The 20739-nt window shown below is 49.8% G+C and overlaps 1 protein-coding gene across 1 annotated transcript in view; it reads right to left on the bottom strand.

Moving 5' to 3' along the window:
• ACBD6 (acyl-CoA binding domain containing 6) overlaps positions 1 to 7797 on the bottom strand; it is an 80157-nt gene extending 72360 nt beyond the window's left edge. The window contains exons 1-3 of the mRNA XM_009098458.4: positions 7578 to 7797; positions 1100 to 1164; positions 512 to 608 (exon numbers count right to left, since the gene is read on the bottom strand). Coding sequence (XP_009096706.3) covers positions 512 to 608; positions 1100 to 1164; positions 7578 to 7775 — 360 coding nt within the window. The 5' untranslated portion in view covers positions 7776 to 7797. The remainder of the gene's footprint in view (positions 1 to 511; positions 609 to 1099; positions 1165 to 7577) is intronic.
• Between the last annotated feature and the right edge of the window lie 12942 nt (positions 7798 to 20739).

The raw sequence follows: 20739 nt of genomic DNA, 5'->3' as shown, positions 1-20739 counted from the left end.
AAATGACAGTACAGTCTCCCTCTAACACACAGATACAGACTAGTTATGTTGGAGTACCTAATCATAATCAGATTTGGTAATTTGCTGCATGGAAACAAAAAGGAAACATTTTTAGAATTGATCATTCAGTTCATGTCACTTTCATGGAGATTGCTTTCTATTGATCAACATTCAAAGAGTAGTTGAAAAGAGAAGGATGAGAAAAGGATAAAAAGTATCTTTACATGCTAAATACAGCATGAACCAATAAGAGCAAAATAAATTAGATCACTAGAGCCAAACCAAGCCTGTGCATGCGCTGGCTGTAATGAAGATCATTATGAATGAGAGAGATGGTTCTTCGTGCTTCAGTCATGACAAAAGGAGAGTTTTAGAAATGAATTTAGACTTTAATCTGTTCAAAATGAAGTTTGCCATGCAGCAATTAAAACCTGTGAGAAGCTGAACCATTGTCAGCTTCACAAAGACAAATGCTGGTTGGTTTTCCTAATGATATTTCCACGTTTCCTACCTGTGGATTCCAGCTGGGGTCGAGTTTTTTCACTGCAGCGATGTACTCCTGCATAGCTTGGTGAGGGCTGGTATCTCCCAGGGCTTTCCAAGCCTCCCTAGGAGCAACAACAAAGCATCACTGAGCCCCTCAGAGACAGCACAAGGTGTTTTTATAGTCACAGCAGTGGAACACAGCAAACAGATTCATCAAAATCCTTTCAGGGCATGCAAAGCCATCTTTCATTCAGCTTGAAATGGTCAACTTTTCTCTGAGGCCATGAATGGCCACTGTCAGTGCAGCTCTGCTGTGAAAGGATCTTTCAGGGGATCCTGATCCAGGCTGGAACACAGTTTGTGTTCACAGAGCTGCAGCTGCTCTCACACTTTTGCTGTATTGTACGCCAGCTCTGGATGAAGACAGTAAATAAAGGATTCTGGTATTTCCCATCTGCATCAGGCATAGCAGTAAACATTTCCCTGTTAAACAAAGAATTTTAAAGCCATTTCAGGGGCAACTCCCCTAGGTCCATAATTTGTCTATAGATGAGACAAGATGGAACAAAAAGTAGAGCCAGAATTGCTAGGAGTGACAAGGATTTCCTCTTACCATTTCTGCTTTCCCTCAAAGTCAAAGAAGCCTGGCTTGGGGGTGTTACAGGTTCCAAGTTTCACCTAAAGAAAAGAAATTTCCTTCTGTCAGAACAAAACAAAGTGGATTTGCACAAGGAAAATTCTGTCTTCTGATGGTTTCAGGGAACTGTGTCATAAGGCCAGAAGAAAGGGTTTTTTGGGAAACAACTTCTTCAACCCCATCTCACCCCTGGTTTAGCACCCTTGCATCCCTGGGTTTTCTTTGCATGATGCACAGGAAGCAATTTTGTTGTGCAGCTCATTTCTTTTGCATGCATTACCCACAGGGATAACCAGTGAGTGATTTCTCACTAATGTTATGTTTATAACCCAGCCAAATGCCTCATCCTCCACCAGGATAAAGAAAAATTCTGTTGATTAGGGTTTCCACAGAGATGATTATTCATTACTGCTTAAATTTACCTGCCTCTGCACAAAGCTGGAGTAAACAGACTTTGCTTAATTATTTTCAAGGTCCTCTGGAAGGCAAGGGGACAAACTTGGAGCAAAGGAATGCCAGGCAGCTCCTGAATTTGCTCCGAGGCACCTGGCTGCAGGAAGCACTGCATGAGAGACAAGTCAAGGCCTGAGTGCCAGAGATGAGCCAATCTGTCAGAAGCAAGGCAGAAATTAAAATGTTTGTGTGTGGAAGGGGGGGTGAATGAAAAAACACAAGGAAGAAAGGGAACGAGCCAGAACCCAGGGACAGATAAATGGAAAAAAGTGTCATAGCCAGTGTCAAATCAACTTGGTGCCAGTGGGACTCAGGAAGTTTTCCACATGTAAAAATTTTTACACAGAATGATGGGTGAAAGGCTAGAAATCAGACCTGAGCCACAGCAGAGCTCCTGGGAAGCAGTTACCACAGCAAGGCCCCCTAAGACAGGGCACAGCACAGATGGGGACCCCAGGGAGGGGACACAGGTACACCCTGGAGGTGGGCAAAGGCTTCTGGAGAAACATTTTGTTAGCCAAGCAAAACCAAATTGCATCCAAATGTTTTATGAAATATGCCCAAGTGTTCAGGCAGGTGAAGTGCTTAAATCAAGGAACAATTCTTCACCTTAACAGGGTGGGGATTTTATGCTGAGGATGGAAGCATTAATCAGGCTTTAAAGAGAACATGCCCGTGCTGAGAGATATTTATTAGTTACACTATGTTTTCATTTAAAGTGTTAGAGGATATGAGTGACTGTAACTGAAATTAATTTTCTGTACATCTGACTGTCTCCCAGTGAGCAATTCATCCAAATTAGAACATCTTAGCTGGCCTTTAAAACAACATATTGCATTTCAGGGAGAAATAGGAGAATAGGCTAGCAACAGTTAAGTTCTATAAATCAGTCACAATTCATGTAGTCTAAATGTTTTTTCCTATGCTCTGAGGTGGATTGGACCACTTGTTTTAAAAAGCAAAACAAACTAGGGAATAAAATGTAAATTCATTATCTGTATGGAAAACGCCGGCTTGGCAATTCTTTAGTTCAACAGCCAACCTGCAGAAATTGGCCAAGATAGATAAAAAAAATAAATCTGATTTAATATTAATTTTCCACTGCCATCATCAAAACACGACAGCAGTTTCCTCTCTGGGGATTTGGCACTCAAAGGCTGTTCTAGCATTGGGAAAGACTGTTAGTAACATTGATAGTAACACAAATCAAGGAACAGTAGTTAAATTTCATCCATCAAGAGGGGAAAAAAGTGCACTTGTGCCCTGCTTGCTATTTTAAGGTACATTAAAAAGGCTTGCAGTGGTTTTGTTGGAAAGAATAAAACACAGGATTTTGGCTCCTCTCTTTTTGCTGCAAGACTCACAATGCAGGAGAAACCAACGAGGAATTTAACATAAAAGAGAATCTGAGCGTGACAGCTGAGGAAGGGGAGTTAAACATGCCAATACTGACAAAAAAGGCAAAATTTTGTGCAGGACTCTGTCCTCCTGCTACTTCCCTAGAGGACCTCCAAAGCTGTTTTACTCCATAGCCAGCACAAGGCCAAGAGCCTGTGTTAGTATTTTAAATTAAGACTTTCTCATTCTGTGTCCAGAAAATAATTATTGAAGGTCTCTAGGGTGCTGACTGGTCACTTGATGCTCAGCTCTCCTCACTTACAGTTCATCAGCTGCATTAAAAGAACATGACAGGCAGAATGCATGAAAAACTTCCTGGTATTGCTTCTGCAAGCATGCAGAGTTGCCTGCAGGCACTGTTCTCCTGAGTGGCACAAACATGACCCAGGCAGCCCCAAACAGGTTGTGTCTGCAGCCAGCTCCATCTGTGGCCAAAATAAATTTGGATGAAGGCCTTCACCTGAGAGCTGAAGGTCGATGACATTTGGAAGAGGGAGAGATGCTCAGAGATGTGTTAATGCTGTTCACCATCCCCACAGACCTTCAGCTGCTGCTCCACACTGTGAGAAACCTTGAGATTCTCCTCACACCTTACTCCACGACTGGTTCTCCCTCCCTGGTGGTGGTTAAATGGCTCTTGGCTAATTTTTCTGCCAATATATTTATACAGCAGGGTGTTCCAGCCAAATATTCCTACCTGATTGTAAATCTTGTAAGGTGAATTGTATTTGCAGCCTCCCTATGGAGCAATAACAGGAACAGAACCTCCATGGACAGCAGGACTGTACACAAGCCAAGTAAGCTAAATTGCTCTTTCAAGACAGCAATTCCTGCCTGTTCCTGTCCACAGCTCTGTCCCAACCCATGGGAAAGCCCTGACTGAAAATGGGGGGTAAGGAATGACAAGCAAACACCAACCACAGAAGTGGGGCATGATGTCCAAGGGACTGCATGTCCCAGGGAGACAGAGAGTGACACTGGTAACAACCAAGACAGTGCCAGGCACAGTTCCATGTAACAGGCAAAAATTCCTGTGTTCAAGGGCAGTCTTGTGGCATCACGTCCCACAATACTTGAAAGACATCATGCAAAAGTGGTATCATGTCCTTGAGCCCACACTGGGAGAGAATACAGACCCTGTTTTGCCATCAGCAGTGGATTTCCAGCTTGCCAGCACCTCTCAACATTTACATGGACAAATCCTCCTCCTGGCAGGGCAGTTTTCTCAGTCCAGTAATTTCCAGTGAGTTCTGGATCCCCCCACTATCTAAATCAGCACTGCTACATTGTTCTCCATTGCTGCACCTTCTGAACCTCAGATTTTTACATCCTCCCCACCATGGGCAAGCGATCCCTTCACTTCACCACTACAGACACAAGGCCCAGACTAGTGATTTGCCCAAAGCCACACAGAAAGCATTGGAAGGGAAGAAAAATCAGTCCCAGTCCAGAGCCTTATGGACTAGTCTGTTCCTGCTGTTGTGGGGCAGAGTCATAAACCCAGCAACATCTTCTAAAAACCTCACTGGAGATGACAACTAAGCAATTCCCTTATTTTCAGGTCTCTGACATATAAACAAAATCAGAGAGAAAAGTAATAAAATCCTGAAATGGCCTCCAATAAAAGGTAATAAAATTCCAGGAAAATGCCTATATACCCAAACAGTTTGAAATAAATTATATACAGTATTTTAACAGAGAGCTCAGCTGTTACTGTCACCTCCTTTATGACGATGCTGTACCTTAAATCAAAGCCTTTAGTGACACAAAACACTAAACTGGGAAAAGACAAGGATGCCAAATCAAGGACAGTGGACAGATCTGAGTCAGCACCTTTGTGTGCCAGCAATTCCACCATCCACTGAGGGTAATATATTAGCAGCTCATTATGCATCCTGATATGGCTGCTGTAATTAAACACAGAAAACTTGCATTAAACACCCTCGTTTTGATTTAAAGCACAAAATGCTGCAAAACTTAAAGTTAGCAGGGCATAATCTTGCAGTGGCTGTGCTAGCAAACCTCTCCCATCTCCAGTGCCAGCACTGCCAGGCACTCTGTAACAGGGAGGGCACCTTTGTGAACTGGGGAGGCACAGAAATCCAGGAGCCAAGGACAGCCTGAAACCAAGGAGCACAAAGGCACTTCCTGTCACATCCTGGCTGGTCAGGGTCACAGGAGAAGGACACAGAAGTGCCCTGTTCCTCTCAGTGGAAAGCAACGGGAAATCTGTGCTGACAAAGTGTTAATTGTCAGCTTTTCCTGACTTGTATCAAAAATCTTGTGAAACAGCTTTTGATTTTTGCAATTTTTAACATTAAACTCCTTATTGGTCTCACAGAGCTAACACCAGGAAACCCTCTGTAGTCTGGGGACAATCATGAGCTGACAAGCAAGCAATCCCTTCCCATTTCCACCCAGGATAGTCACAAAGCATTTGAAGCAGAGCAAAAAAATAAAGATATTATTGCAATAAGCATCCTGAGAATACAGACAAAAAATTATAGAAAAGACCTTTTTCCTCTCATCCTGGGCATTGTAAAATTCTCCTTGTATTTCTTTTTTTCCTACTCTCCTTTTTCTCACAAGGGAAAGAGAAACCTGGAGTCCTGTTTAAGCACTAAGCACAGTCTGAAAACAAAACCTCACGTGACCAGCCTGCTTTTAACATAATTACTGGTTCACAAACCACAGCCTGGGAGCTGCCAGCTTAGAGGATAATTAAATATTGCACTGAAAAACTGAGAGCACTTATACATGGCAGTAGTAGGACACAGGTAATCCGTGTAGGAGGAACACACATGGAAGATGTGCACACCCAATTCTGTCTGTTCATCCAAATGAGCGGGATCCTGTTCTCAAGCTGAAGCAGCACCTCTTGCCACACACTTGGACCACAGAATCACAGAATGTTTTAGGTTGAAAGATCACCTAGTTCCAACCCCCTGGCATGGACAGGGACACTTTCCACCACAACAGGTTGCTCATAGCTCCATCCAGCCTATATTTATAGTTTTATTCTTTCACATTCTGGGTGTAACAACACTTAACAGATTTCTGTTTCTCTGAGTTAAACCATTGTTACAGTCCTTTGCAACTGGTGCTGTGTTTGGTTTGTTTTATGTAACTTCTGCCGCGGGAGCAGGAAGAAGCTACATTGTGTATTCCAACAGAATGCACCCCATAGCTTGCTCAGCTCACCCAGACTGAAGGGGAAGTGGGGGTTGTGTTCAAGGTTACAACCAGAACCAACCAGCTCAGGTGTGGAGCTGCTCCTCCACACCGATTTCAACCACTGTGGACTCTGCCAAAGCCAAACCACAGAATCATTAACTGGGGAAAAGACCTCCACGATCATTGAGTCCAGCCTTTGGCCAAACACCACCATTCCCACTAAACCACATGGCAAAGTGCGGCTTCTGCTCGGTTTTTGAACATTTCTGGGGATGGTCATTCCACCACTTCCCTGGGCAGCCCATTCTAGTGCCCACTAGCCCATTCTTTCAGGCAAGAAGTTTTTCCTAATATCCAACCCGGACCTCTGCTGGCAGAACTTGAGTCTGATTTCTGTTGTTCAAAGGATGCAGTGTCAAGGCCACCAGGCGCTGAGCAAGGGTGAGAGGTGAGGAACAACTACCAGGGTGGTGGATTCACAGAATCATTTGGTTTGGAAAAGAGATCACAGAGTCCAACCTTAGATCTACCACTACCTTGACAACCAGACCACTGTGCCAAGGGCCACGTCCAGTGATTTCTTAAACACCTCCAAGAGCAGTGACTCCACTGCCTCCCCTGGGCAGCCCCTTCCAATGCCTGACCACCCTTCCAGTGAGGAATTTTTCCTGATGTCCAGCCTGAACTGCACGTGGTCCAGCTCAAGGCCATTTCCTTTTGTCCTGTCACACGTTACTCGGGAGCAGAACCCGAACTCCACCTGGCCACAACCTCCTCTCGGGGGTTGTAGAAAGCAACAAAGTTCCTCTTGAGCCTCCTGTACTACAGGCTGAGCCCTGCCAGCTGCTCTTCACCAGACTGGTGCTCCAGACCCTTCCCCAACTCTGATCCCTTCCCTGGACATGCTCCACCACCTCAGTGTCCTTCCCGAATCGAGGAGTCCCAAACTGAACCCAGAATTTGAGATGCAGCCTCACCCATGCCCAGCACAGGGGGTTTCTCACTGCGCTGGTCCTGCTGGAACTGAAAATTTCTCTTCTCTGCCTTATTTACCACCGGTCACACCATGGCTGATACAGCCCTCGGCCTTCTCGGGCTTATGTTCAGCTGCTGTCCATCACCACCGCCAGCTCCTTTCCCGCTGGGGCACTCCCCAACCACTCTCCCCCCAAATTTCCCGAATTTCGGGGGGGTCTGTCACACCGGACTCCATCCACCCCCACCGCAGCTGCAGCCGCCGCTGTCCCGGAGGGAAACACCCCCGCTCCTCCATCACCCCGGCACGCAACTTTCCTCCTGGGCACAGGCATTTCGGGCCGCAGCCCCTCTGCACGAGGCCCCGGCAGAGCCCAGGCCCGGCCCCTCGGGCACCGCTCCGCTCTCGCCCCCCGGCTCGGCCCGCTCAGCCCGTGGGCCGGTCCCGCCTCACCTGCTTGTAGCGGGCGTACAGATAGAGCAGCTGCTCCTTGCTGGCAGCGGGCAGCAGCGATGGGAGCCGCTCTGCCGCCTGCTCGAAGAGCGCGGACAGGTCCCGGTCCGGCAGCGCCGCGCCCGTGGCCGCCGCCTCGGAGCCCGAACTGAGCTCGCCGCCGCTCCCGCCCGCCGCCGACAGCGGGGGCGACGCCATGGCGGCCCGCGCCCGCCCCGGTCCGCCCGTTAACACGCTCCCCCGCCGCGCCTCGGTACGCGCGCCCGCGTCGCCCGCGGGAAACGCGCCCCGCGCACGAGGGTACCGGGCAGTCGCGGGTCCGCGTGTCGGCGAGCGGCGACATGACGTGGAGCGACAGAATGGTTTAGGCCGGGAAAGACCTCCAAGATCATCGAGTCCAAACGTTCCCTCAGCAGCGCCAACATGTTCACCACTCAACCGTGTCCCCGGGTGCCACATCCAAGCGTTTTTGAGGGCTTACAGGGATGGTGCCTGCCCTGGGCAGCCTGTCCCAAAGGCGGACCACGCTGTCTACATAAAAACTTTCCTATTACGAAATCTAAACCTCCCCTGCCGCAACTTGAGGCCGTTTCCTCTCACCCTGTCGCTTGTTACCGGGGAGAAGAGGCTGACACTGAGTTCATTCCACCCTCCTGTCACGGCGTTGAGATGTCCCCGAGCTCCCTCAGCCTCTCCTCACCAGAATTTTGCTCTAGCCCCTTCCCCGGCCCCGTTGCCCTTCCCTGGACTTGCTCCAGCCCCTCAATGTCCTTGCTGAGTTGAGGAGCCCAGAACTGGACATAGGATTCAGGCTGTGACCTCCCCCGTGCGCAGCACAGGGGACGGGCTCAGTGGAGGCTCCCAAAGTCCATCCAGCCCCACTCCCGCCATGGCCAGGGACACCTCCAAGCTCCATCCGGCCTGGCCTCGGACACCTCCAGGGATCCAGAGGCAGCCGCAGCTTCTCCGGCCAACCCCTCCTTTGCGCCCTGCTGCCACCCGCGTCCCCCCGGTCCCGTCGCGGGGATGCCGCCGCCGTCATCTTCCTCCTCCTCCTCCTCACCCTCCTCTTCCTGCCGGTACCACTGGAGGGCACTCGCGGGCCGCTCCGCGACTATCCCGGCGAGTGCGGGGGGAATGCCCGGGACACCGAGCCCGGTACCGGCCGGGATCCCCCGGGACACAGCGCCCGGTGTTAGACGGGATCCCCCGGGACACAACGCCCGGTACCGGTCGGGATCTTTCCGGGACACAGCGCCCGGTGTTAGACGGGATCCCCCGGGACACAACGCCCGGTACCGGTCGGGATCTTTCCGGGACACAGCGCCCGGTGTTAGACGGGATCCCCCGGGACACAACGCCCGGTACCGGTCGGGATCTTTCCGGGACACAGCGCCCGGTGTTAGACGGGATCCCCTCGGGACACAGCGCCCGGTACCGGCCGGGATCCTCCCGGGACACAACGCCCGGTACTGGCCGGGATCTTTCCGGGACACGATGTCCGGGATCAGCCCGGACGAAGCCGGTGCGCGATGTCCGGTGTCAGCCGGGCTCCTCCCGGGATGCGGTGCCGGGTTCCCAGGGGTGACGCTGCCCTGCGCTGCCCGGGGGTCCCAGCCAAGAGCCATCCCAAAGGCGGTTTATATTTATCCCGGTATCTGCTTCGGGCGGAAAGTTTCGCTCTGCCGGGCACAGCTGTCGAGTCCCATCTCCCTCCTTCCTCCACTCCCGGCCGCGGCGAATGGCAGCCCCGGGTGCTCCCGGCCCGCCCCGTGGGGGTCTCGGTTTTTGGGTCCCTGTGTCACCCCGAGGCGCTGGGTGATGGGTGAGGGTGAAGGCGCTTCCCGCACATGCCGTGGTCCCTCTGTGCGGTGTCTCTCGGCCGCGTCCGACTCACCCACAGAACAGAAAACATCCTGAATCGAAGGATCCTCGAGTGCCCCTCCTGGCCCTGCACAGCCCCGAGGGTCACACCGTGTGCCTGAGAGTGTTGTTCAAATGTTTCTTGAGCTCTGTCAGCCTTGATGCTGCGGCCACTTCCCTGGGGAGCCTGTTCAGTGCACGGCCACCCTCTGGGGGAAAAACCTTCCTCTAACATGCAGCCTAACCCTCACCTGACACAGCTCCGTGCCATTCCCTCAGCGCCTGTCACTGCCATGCTCCAGCTTGCTGCCTTGGCCCTGCTGGGGCTTTTTCCACCTCTAAGAAAAGCCTCTGGCACCCAGTGGGCTTGTGAAGAGGCTCAGAGAAAAAAAGCCAACCCTTTCCATTCAACATCCTGTGAGCTATGCATGCACCCACTTTTCCATCCATTTTCCAGAGGAATATGCAGGAGCTGTAGAAAAAAAAAGACATTCCCTGAGTGGCAGGAATAGTCTGGCTTTTATGCTCTTGCTTTCTTAACAACCTCAGTATACATATAATAAATATTATATTAATATAAAATATATTATGTATATTAGTATTATATATATATACACATATCGAATATACAAAATATATCGAATATATCTAGTATAAATTAGATATTAGGCATATTATATAAAATCTATGTATTATTTTATATAAAATATTATATTATGGTATATCATCTTATATATTATATTATATTATGTTATGTTATGTTATGTTATGTTATGTTATGTTATGATATGTTATGTTATATTATGTTATGTTATGTTATATTACATTATTCTATATTAATAGAATACGTTATAATATATAATATAAATATATATCTATAATAAAACCATTTATTTATAATTAAATTAATTTTTATTATTATAAAAATTATTATAAGGTAGAACATATTTTAAAAGTTAAAATATTATAGAATATAAAAATATTGTTATTGTTATTATATTAGTATATAAATTTGAATTTATTTTTAATTTTTTAATTATTATTTTTTTATTTCTCGTTCTCCCTCGGCTCCCTAGCAGCCCCGTTCGGCTCCGTGCAGTGGTGCCGGCCCGGCCCCGCCGGCGCTCCGGGGCTGCCGGCCGGGCCGGCAGCGCAGGATCCGCTTCGAGCAGCTGGGGAGAAGTGCAAAGCACCGTCAGGAGCTAAAGCGGAGCGCACAGCCTCCGCCCGCAGCGTCTCCATGGTGAGAGCGGCCTCCCTGTCTCGCTGGGCTCCTTCTCTAGAGCACTGACAGCTCCTATCTCTTTCACTTTTTCCTTGCCTTTTTATTATTATTTTTCTTTTTAAGCGGGACTGCACGGAGGGTCTGATGCTTCCTGCCACCCCCTCGCTCCAGCAGTTTTGGTGCCCCTGGTGTGGAAACGCTGATTTTGGGGACGCTGGGCTCAGACTACTGCTGCTCTGCTGGAGGACATCGATGTCACTGCTGGTTCCCAGCAGCCTGGGACAGGGCGGGATGGGAGCCCAGCCCTTCTGCTGGATGCACCAACCCCCTCTGCAAACATGAGGTGGTGCAGGGCTGGGAGAGCCCCCAGTCACCCCAGTAAGGGGCAGGTCAAATTCAGCCCATTCCCCCAGCCCTGGCTGCAGAGCACACAAAACCAGAATCATCACAAACACCAAGTAGCGAAAAAATTCATGCAGGGCCTTGCACAGGCTGTGTGTGTGGGTCTGCCCCAGATCCCACGCTGGGACAACAAAGACACAATAACAGGCTGTGACCAGCAGTGCCAAGCAGGGAAAAAATATCCCTGCATAATTATCATATCCATTCTGCTGGTCAGCCTGGGGACCTGTCATTGTCCCGGTGCAGAGGGCAGAGGCCACCACACACACCAAGCCTGAAAGCAACATCTGAAAGGATCCCTGCAAGCTAAGCTATGATTACTTTTCTTTTTTTCCACAACAAAAGGAGAATGAGGCAATTAGGAGCTGGTTCCTTTGTAGACATGCCTTTTACTGTGGGACACACCTGCCTTGGGAGGAGGAGCAGGCTGGGCACGTGTGTGGCTCTCCAGGGTGGGTGGCACAGGGAGCCAGTGGCACTCCCCTCCTGTGGCACAGCCCCCAGCACATGTCTGATGCCTTGTGCAGGATGAGCTAGAACAGAGGCTGGACAGAGCTAAAGAATAAAGCAGGGATTTATTAAAAGGCCTCAATGGATCCACCTTGGGCAGCACAAGAGCCCAGCCAGGGCTGCACCCAAGATGGACCAAAATGGTCACAAAATGGAAAACTGGTCACGGGGTCTCCCACTTTTATAAGTTCTGCTCCATTTGTATGTTGAAGTTAATTGTCCAATTCCAGCTCCAGCCCAGGCAGTCCCATCCTGCTTGTTTTTCTCTCTCCAGTCCATGTTGTTTGTGCTCTTGGGCTGAGATTTGGATCATTTGTCCTTGGTGCCCAGCTGGAGCAGGAATTGTTTTGTCTCCCTGCTCTGTGCACAGAGCTCACCATCCCCTCATGTGAAGCCCAGACCCACACACTAAAGCAGCACAGAATCTGAAAAACGTAAAAGCTCAAACCTGAGGCAACATGTCAACCTGGCAGAGCTGCTCCTCTGGTTAAGAAATGTCCCCTCCTGTCCCCTGGGCTCCTCCAGGCTACCCATTGCATATGTTCTCATCCTGCCGCTCTCCTTTTCTTTCTCCCTCTTCACTGTTTGGGTGATTTGGTCCTGGCACCAATGTCCCAGAAGGACAACCCTCCTCTCCATTGTGCCTCCCACCATCCTCCTGCCAGGGCATGGGAGGGACCAAGAGGGACTCACTCCTGACTGAGCCTTTGCCAAACATCCCCCTGGGGCATCACCAAGCCCTGTCAAAGCCAAGCAACCCCACGCCCTGCCTGCACATGGAGCCCAGAGCCGTGTGGGTGGCAGCTGCCTGCCAAAGCCATTTCTTGGCAGAACATGAGGTTAATGGCTGAGAACTCTTTCCCTGGCCCCCAAGCTGACAAAGTCCTCACTGTGACCACCCAAGCTGTGCCAGTTTTGGGCAGGCAGAGCTTGGGTGCGATGCTTGGGGCTCTGTGCTTTACCCCACCTTCTGTTCCATGCTGCTACCTCCTCGTGTACCTGCTCTGTGTCCTGCACCCAAAGGTCCCTTTGCTGCTCTGGTGGCTCCCCAAATCCTACATGTTTTGGGCAGGAAGCAGAGCACAGAGCTCTGGACTGAGCAGAGCCACCCTCCTTCCCTGACTGGAGCACTGGCTCCAGGCTCACAGGGCACCGTGTGCCTGTGATTTCCTTTAGGAATATTGATTTTTCACATGTGTTGCTACACAAATCACAGCACCTGGCTCACCTTCACCCCTGCAGGGGGAGAGGGAGGAGGGGAGACAACCACTGAGAGCTGCCCCCCTCTCCTCTGCAGGCTCACTTCTTTAGCAGTGATAAAAACCCTGCTCCTTCTTCCCCCTGTGTGTCCCCTCTCAGCAAGGCACAGCAGATGGACACCCTGATCAGTGTTTTTGGGAACCAGTACCTGCTGGAGCAGCCAGGACCCCATAGCATGGCCCTGATTTCCATGAAATGGAAATGGAGTCACAGGAAACCAAAAATTCAATACTGGCTAGGGAAGAGGTTAAACAAAGAACTGAGGTCTCTGCCCTGGCATTAGCCAGGCCCCCCTCTCATGCATCACCTCCAAGGAGTCTGGCTCCGTTGCACATTTTCCCTGCATTTGTAAAGCAGCAAGGCCATTTGTTTGTGTATAATAAAGGGAGTCTGGGAGAAAAAATGTGCAATTAGCACATCCATCATATAGGTTTTTTTAGATATCAATGAAACATCGATCCCCTCCTTCCATAAATTCTTGCGCTGTGCTGAATACAAATCAGTAACAATGCATAACCCCCCTCAGAGGTGCATAAATCTGCCTTCTTCTGGCATATCATTAAACCTCTGAAACACTTATGGAAAAGCTCCTCTGGCAGGTGCTGAGCACTGATCCCCAAGCATGTCCCAAGCCCTGCTGGGCTGACATCAGCACCAGTGTGGTTGCAACACAGGAACTGGCCAGAGGTTCAAAGGTTGCAGCTGGAACTGTGCAAATAGTGAATCTTTCTGTGGAGAGAGATATCTCAGCACTGAGTTTTTCTGGCTGGAGGCAGCCAGGTGAAATGTTGTGTGTATTCTGTTTTCTAAAGGGAAATGAGAAGGAAAAATTTTGGTTTGGTTGACCTAGAGTGTTTTGTTTTGTGTGAAGCAAACACAAAAACATTTCTTCTTGTTTCATTTTATTCAGCCTCCTGCTTCTTCTATCCTATTTCCCATCTTTTTTCTTTTTTTTTTTTTCCAATCAGGAAAGTCTGGCTGTTTGACCCAAAGAAAAGGAGGGTCAGAGGAGAACCTTATTGCTCTCTATAAGGAGGTTGTGGCCAGGTGGAGATCAATCTCTACTCCCAGGTTGCAAGAGACAGGATGAGAGGAAATGGCCTCAAGCTGCACTAGGAGAGGTTCAGATTTGATATTAGGAAAAATTTCTTCAGGAAAAGGATTGTCAAATGCTGGAATAGGCTGCTCAGGGATGTGGTGGGGTCACTGCACAACAACCACAGCAGAGCCCTTAGCTGTGGAACAAACCCCATGGTGTTATTCACTGAAAAGAGCAAAAGAAAAAGTCACTTCTTATGCATGGGGTTTTTTACCAGGATAATGATGAAATTTAGCTCAATTTGGAGGTTTCAGTTGCCCAGAAACTGCATGGAGAAGACAGAGCTGAGGTGCTCAGCAGGAAAGCCCAGCTGAGTTTGGGCTGTCGCTTCCACACTGCTCTGCCTCTTGCCAGCTCCCCCTTGGCTCACATTGAGTAATTTGTCACTGCCCTGTCACTGCAGGACTATGGATGTCCCTCATTTCCCTCTCCATCCCCCCAGGCAGGGCTCTTTGCATCCCCTGGTACCCAGCTCCCACATTCCCTGGCAGCTCTCTGCCCACTGTGGCTGCTGGCACTGCAGTGCTGATCTGCCTGGAGCACACCAAACACCCCCCAGGCAGGAGATCTGCTCTGTGGTGCTGGAAAGTGCCCAGCAGTGATCCTGCCAGGATGCTGCCCTCTCCTGCATCCCACCTTGGGCTTTTCTGAGGGCACCAGGAGGATTTCTCCCCAGTGAGGGCTTGGACCTCTTGTTCATCCCTGCAGAGCCCCTGAATAATCCCTATTGTAAATGTAGGTATCCCAAAGGGGGGGGAGAGAATGATGTATTTGACTTCATCCTATTAGAAGGTTAATTTATTACTTTATTATACTATATTATGTTAAAGAATACTATACTATATTATATGAAAGAATACAGAAAAGATACTTACTGAATGCTGAAAAGATAATAATGAAAACTTGTTGCTCTTTCCAGGGCCCTGACACAGCTTGGCCCCAATGGGCCAAAGAGTGAAAACAACTCACACTGCAGTTTATTTAAGCAATTACCTGTGGGTAAAACAACCTTTGAACACATTCCACGTGAGCACAACACAGGAGAAGCAAATGAGATAAAAATTGTTTTCTTTTTCTCTGAAGCTTATCTCTGCCTTTCAGCTTCCCAGGAGAAAAAGGTGAAGGAACCATGTTCAGAGAATGTGAATGCCACAAATCCTCTGTCCTCTGTCTTCTCCACAGAGATGAACATCACCTGATGTGCTCTCCTTACACCCTGCATCCCTCCTCAAACCCTCCTTGCTTGGGGTTACCCCCATCCTGCATTCTCCCCTGGAGCCCTCCCTGAGTGAGCGCTGCCTGTGGATGACAAGGTCCTCTCTGGCAGGGATGCAGCTCTGGAAAAGCTGCTTCTGGTGCTGGCTCTGCTCACCCCCAGCGTGCAGAGATGGAAGGGAGTGCCTGTAATTGTAGCTGTCAGGAGTAACAATCACAATGCTGCTGTTATAAATGGCTCCAGCCTGACTTTTACTTACAGATTTCCCTCACGTGATGCCACGAGTCGCACAAGATAAAACCTGCACCACGGAAAAGCAATTGCACCTTCCAGCTCTGTGGAGGGGGATTTATGGCTTGCTTTGGCTGTAAAATAGAGCAGGCATGGTGTGTTGGGGAGTTTTCCTTTCATGAACAGGATGGGACTGCTGGGGTATGTTCTGTGAGTTTTTATTTGCAGCATCAGCTTCATTACAGGGTTGAGACAATAAAAAGATGGCAAAAGCTCGTGTGCAGCCAGCAGCAGCCAAAGATTTCCTTGTTACAGAGCATTTTAAAAACTTTCTAGCCAGCAGCACATTGCTAAAGCTCACAGATAATTGTTTAACCAGTCACTAAAAGCACACCTACACCTGCTTCACACAAGGCTTGCCTGTCTGCTCTCTATTAGCAATACACAATACATTAGTTCTGAGTTTTCTAGTCTTTCTATTTCTAAAGCCTACTTTTCCCAACTTTCTCAAAATCTTCTTACCTTTACTGTTTCCCACAGCATGGCTTGGGCTGCAGGTCAGCATGCCCTTGTGGGGCAGGCTGGGGTGGCTCAGGGGGACACCCGGTGTCCCCTCCGTGTCACCCTGCCGGGGCTGAGCCCAGCTGTTAGGGCCCCTGCCTGTTCAGTGGTCCCTGTCAGCCAGGGAAGGGTTTCAGGCTAATTCCTGCCAGACTTGTAAAACTTGTGATGATGTCTGGGGACAGAGAGGATCTGCAGGGCATGAGGGTCTCAGGCTGTGAGGATGGCCCTTGCCAAATCTGCTGGCATCGCTTGGAGGCCCTGAGGAATGCCAGGAGGTGGTTCCATGGCTAATTCCTATGGTAAGGACAAAGCCAGGCTGCCATCAGAGATCCCAGCAGAGCACAGAGGTCCCAGCATGGACGCATACAGAGCTGGGAGGGAGCCCAGCTGATGTGCTGCCTTCTCTCTCTGCCCTGCTGGCACGAGGATCTCTGGGACGTGTCCCCTCTTGCTTCAAATGATTCTTTCTGATCTGGCATCTGCCCTGAGGCTGCAGGACCTGGAGCTGCATGTTATGGTACCTGTGGATAGTTCACACTCAGCCCTCTTGCATAAGAGAATGATCCTGAGATATGTGATTCCTTCTCCAGGCCAAATGAGACCCTCCAGGAAGGAACAGCCAACCTAATGCTGTCCCAGGAGATGTCCCAGCAGACTGGAGCGCAATGTCTGGCACCTGCAACCCACTGGGGGCACCAGCAGGAGCTGAGACCCTAAGGATGCTCACAACTCAGGGCTCCAGCTAGGCAGGGTCAAGCCAGGTTTGGCAGGAGCAGCTGTGCTTTCATTAAAACCACAGGATCATTAAGGATGGAAAAACCTCTAAGACCACTGAGTCCAACCATTAACTCAGGACTGCCTTGTTCACCACTGAACATGTTCCTAAGCATCACATCCACACTTTTTTTTAACAATTCTGGGGACCATGATTCTACCACTGCCCTGGTTTGCCTGTTTCAGTGTTTGACCATTGTTTCAGTGAAGAATTGTTTACTAATATCCAATCTAAACCTCCTCTGGAGCAACCCCAGGCCGTTTCCTCCAGTGCTGTCACAGGGGAGAAGAGATTTACTCCCACCTGGTTATAACCTCTGATCAAATAGGAAGCCTGTGGCCTTTCATGCACTTTGATAAGGCCCAGAGGTTGTTAAAAAACCCACAAAGCTATGTCAGGATTTCCAAAAACTCCTAGGAAGTCCAGCCAGCTTTAGAAGGCTCTGCCACAGCTATTACCACACACCTCAAGCTCACTGGCACTCAACTTTTTGTTGCCATTACTGGCACGCTGGATAAAGGACACAAGTTTAGTGCAGAGAATTGCAGTGATACCTCCAGCATGTACCAGCTCATGGTGTCACACGTGGCCATGGGCTGCTCCTCCCAGCAGGACCTCTCACATGGCATGGCCCCAGACCTTGTCTGTGTCACAGGGGTGGCACAGGAAAGAGGGCCCCCCCCAGCTTTTAATTGTGCTTGTGGCAGCTTGGTGCCTGCAACAGTGATGCACCAAGTGCCAATATCTCCTGTTTCTAGCACAGCCTGCTGTGACTCTGCTGTGACAGTGGCATTGGCTGTGTGACCCAACAGCAGCTCCATGGGTGCTGTTTCTTGTCCCAGGTCACCTCCCTCCCTGCTGTTTGGTGGGTTTTCCTTCACTCCCCTTATGTGGTGCATTCCCCTGGGCAAGGGCCAGCAGTCAGGACGGCAAGGCAGGGCCATGTTTAACAAGGCAGGTGAGGTTGCTGTAAACAGGACAGGAACGGTTCCAAGGCCACCTGGCACTTTACCAGCCCCTGTCCCCTGGAAAACATCCCAGGGGATGTTTTCCAGGGAAATGAAAAGGGATAAGGGTCTGTGCTGTCCCAGAGCACGGTGGGGCTGTCCCTGGACACGGTGAGGTGCAGCAGGCACAGGCTCCCTTCAGCTTCAGCAGGGGGATTTAGTAGTGCAGTGTCACCAACATGTTTTATGAAAAATCCTTTCCTTAGGATTTTTCTCTCCTGAGAAGCTGAGAGGCCTCAGGAACAAATGTAAACAATTCTTATCTGCTGCTGTGGAATGCAGCAGGTGGATCTGGGATTGGTCTCATCTGGTTGTTTCTAATTAATGGCCAATCCCAGTCCGGCTGTCCAGACTGTCTCGGTAAGAGACAAACTTTTGTTATTCATTCCTTTTCTATTCTTAGCCAGCCTTCTGCTGAAATCCTTCCTTCTATTCTTTTAGTATAGTTTTAATATAATATATATCATAAAATAATAAATCAAGCCCTCTGAAACATGGAGTCAAGATTCTCATCTCTTTCCTCATCCTGGGACCCCTGTGAACACCAGCACAAGTGATGACCCCGAGTGAGGAAAGAACCACCACAGTGCAGCACTCCCAGGGCTGCATCAGGAAGGTTGGAGGCACTTCCCAGGCTCTCCTGGAAGCAGCCCAGGCAGCCCTGGGGCTTGGAGGAAGCAGCTCTTATACCTTCTCTAATTTTAGACCTTTTCAGTTCCTTCAGTTTTCTTAACCACTGGTCAGCTGCTGTCTTCTCACACAAAGCAAGCCTGCATAAATTAAAGCAGGCACATATATGTGGGTTGGAAACCATCCAGGAGCAATCACTGACACACCAGGGAAGGGCGTGAAACCCCCCATCTGCTCGGGGATTGAGGCAGCACGGCAAGTGCCCAGCCCAGGCAGCCCTGGCACGGCTCCCGGGGGCTCATCCCTCCTGGCACCGGGACACGCTGTCCTGCTGGAAGCCCCAGGGTAGGGGCACTGATCCGCTGGGCAGATGGGTGATTTCACACTCCCTGGCCGGGCTTCCACGCAGGATGCTGCTGTGACCTCAGCAAAGAGGAGGGGACACTTGTGGGCCACCAGGAGCTGCTGCTTGCCCGTGAGTCAGCCCGGGAAAGGTCACCCAGGGCAGGGACAGCTCAGCTCCCAGCACAGGGCACACTCCTGGGAAAGGGAGCTGCTGCTTTCCCCCTGGATCTGCATCCCTGAGTGCTTCAGCAGCAGCCAAACCCACAGAAGGGCTTCCAGTCAGGGTGATGTCATTGGGATTTTAACATCAGGTGTGTGGATGCTGGGTGAGCTATGCATGGGACAAATCCTGCCTTGAGGAGAGCAGGGTGGGTGATAAGCAAGCTCACAGTGGTAAGCAAGCTTACTGCCCACAGACCCACATCTGCATAAGCTGCCCCATCTGTGTTGGGAATTTCGAGTCCAAATCCACCTCTGTGATGGACTCAAGTTAAAGCAGGAAGTTATAACGAGGTGGGAAATGTTTATTTTGCACATGTGCCTGCAAAGGGGTCACTATCTGAACATAAAGAGTTGGTATTTCTCACTGCATCAGATTTATGGTAAAAAGCCATAAATAATTTTTATATTATGCTTTCCCCACCCTGGCAGAGAATTACATGAATTTAGAAGCACAGTAGAAGTGAAAAACAAAGAAGAGATAGAAAGCAGCAGAGAAACAGAAAAAGTGAACACAGAGCTACAGAAGTGTTAATGGATCAAATTCAGCCAGTGGGTAAATTTACCCTGCTGCATCCAAGGTGGAGAAGGCACAGCCCCTCCTGGCAGGTCTCATCCTGAAACAGGGTTGAAAGCATCATCCTACCCACCTTGGAAAATCTGCAGGAGCTGCCAGGGAAGTGTGTGGAAGAGGATGGATGGATGGATACCAACATCTCTGCCACTGGAATCAGATCAATCCACTGCATTATTATGTCCTGGAAGCCACTGCTCCTCCTGGCTTTAAAGAACTTCCTGCAGGCAGCGAACCTGGCTGTATGAACACCCTGACAAGTCCCAATGGATTGGGCTGCTCCCAGTCTGACCTTGTGCACTGCTTCTTCCCTGGGGTCTGGGACCCCCCAGCTCCTGGTGCTCATCATCACACCCTCATCCTCCTCCACCAGGGAGAGGAAATGTGACAAAAATCAATAGCTCCAGCTCAGGCTGCCGGGGGATTTGTGCATTTTTGCACTGGGAAATCTGATATATCGACCCTGTTCCTCTAGACTGCCACTGATGGAGCTGATGGTGGGAGGGCTTGGGGCTGGGGGTGTCCAGCCCAGGCTGCTGCTCTATCGATCCTGGAAGTCAGGGCAGCCTATCTTGGTGTGATTTACTCAATTCCCTTGTTGTTCCACATCAAGCTCGCTCCCAACCTGCTTTTACTTCTTTTTTTACTTATTCCCTGTCTTCCTTGCCAGTCAGTGGCAGTGAAGCCTCTGGGTCGTCCCTCTGGAGCAGGGATCACCACATGGGTAGGGCAGGGCAGGGCAGGGCAGTGAAGAGCAAAGAGCAGCCTTTGCCCCTGCTGATGCCTCCCCACCAAGGCTGGGACATGCTGCTGCTCCCCAAACCCTGGGATCTGGCATAATTTCTCTTGTTTTTAGTGGAGAGTTGACTTTATCTTCCCAAATCTTGCTGATGTTGAATGACAAGGGAATTTAGTAAATCACACCAATCCCCCTGACCCCACAGTCCAGGCTCAGCAAACTCTGCTCTGCTCATGGGGCTAGGGAAGGTCATGCTCCTAAAGCATTTCCTCCCATGCCCAACTGAGCCCCTAAATATCCAGGCATATTAAAATTCTTTTGCCTGGGGAGAGGGTGGGAGGAGATCCATGGGTTTCCTGCATTGTCCCCTGCAATGGAAAGCCCTCTTCTGTGATTTTATGAATGCCAGTAAAGCAAATTTTCCCTCGGCAAGACTCTTTTTTCTAAAGCCTTTTTTGAAGACTCCTTTTCCCCAGCGATGCAGAAGCTTTAAAAGTATAATT

This window comes from Serinus canaria, chromosome 8 (genome assembly GCF_022539315.1).
Source record: "Serinus canaria isolate serCan28SL12 chromosome 8, serCan2020, whole genome shotgun sequence".
Lineage (NCBI taxonomy): Eukaryota > Metazoa > Chordata > Aves > Passeriformes > Fringillidae > Serinus > Serinus canaria.
This window is presented reverse-complemented; position numbering and strand designations above follow the sequence as displayed.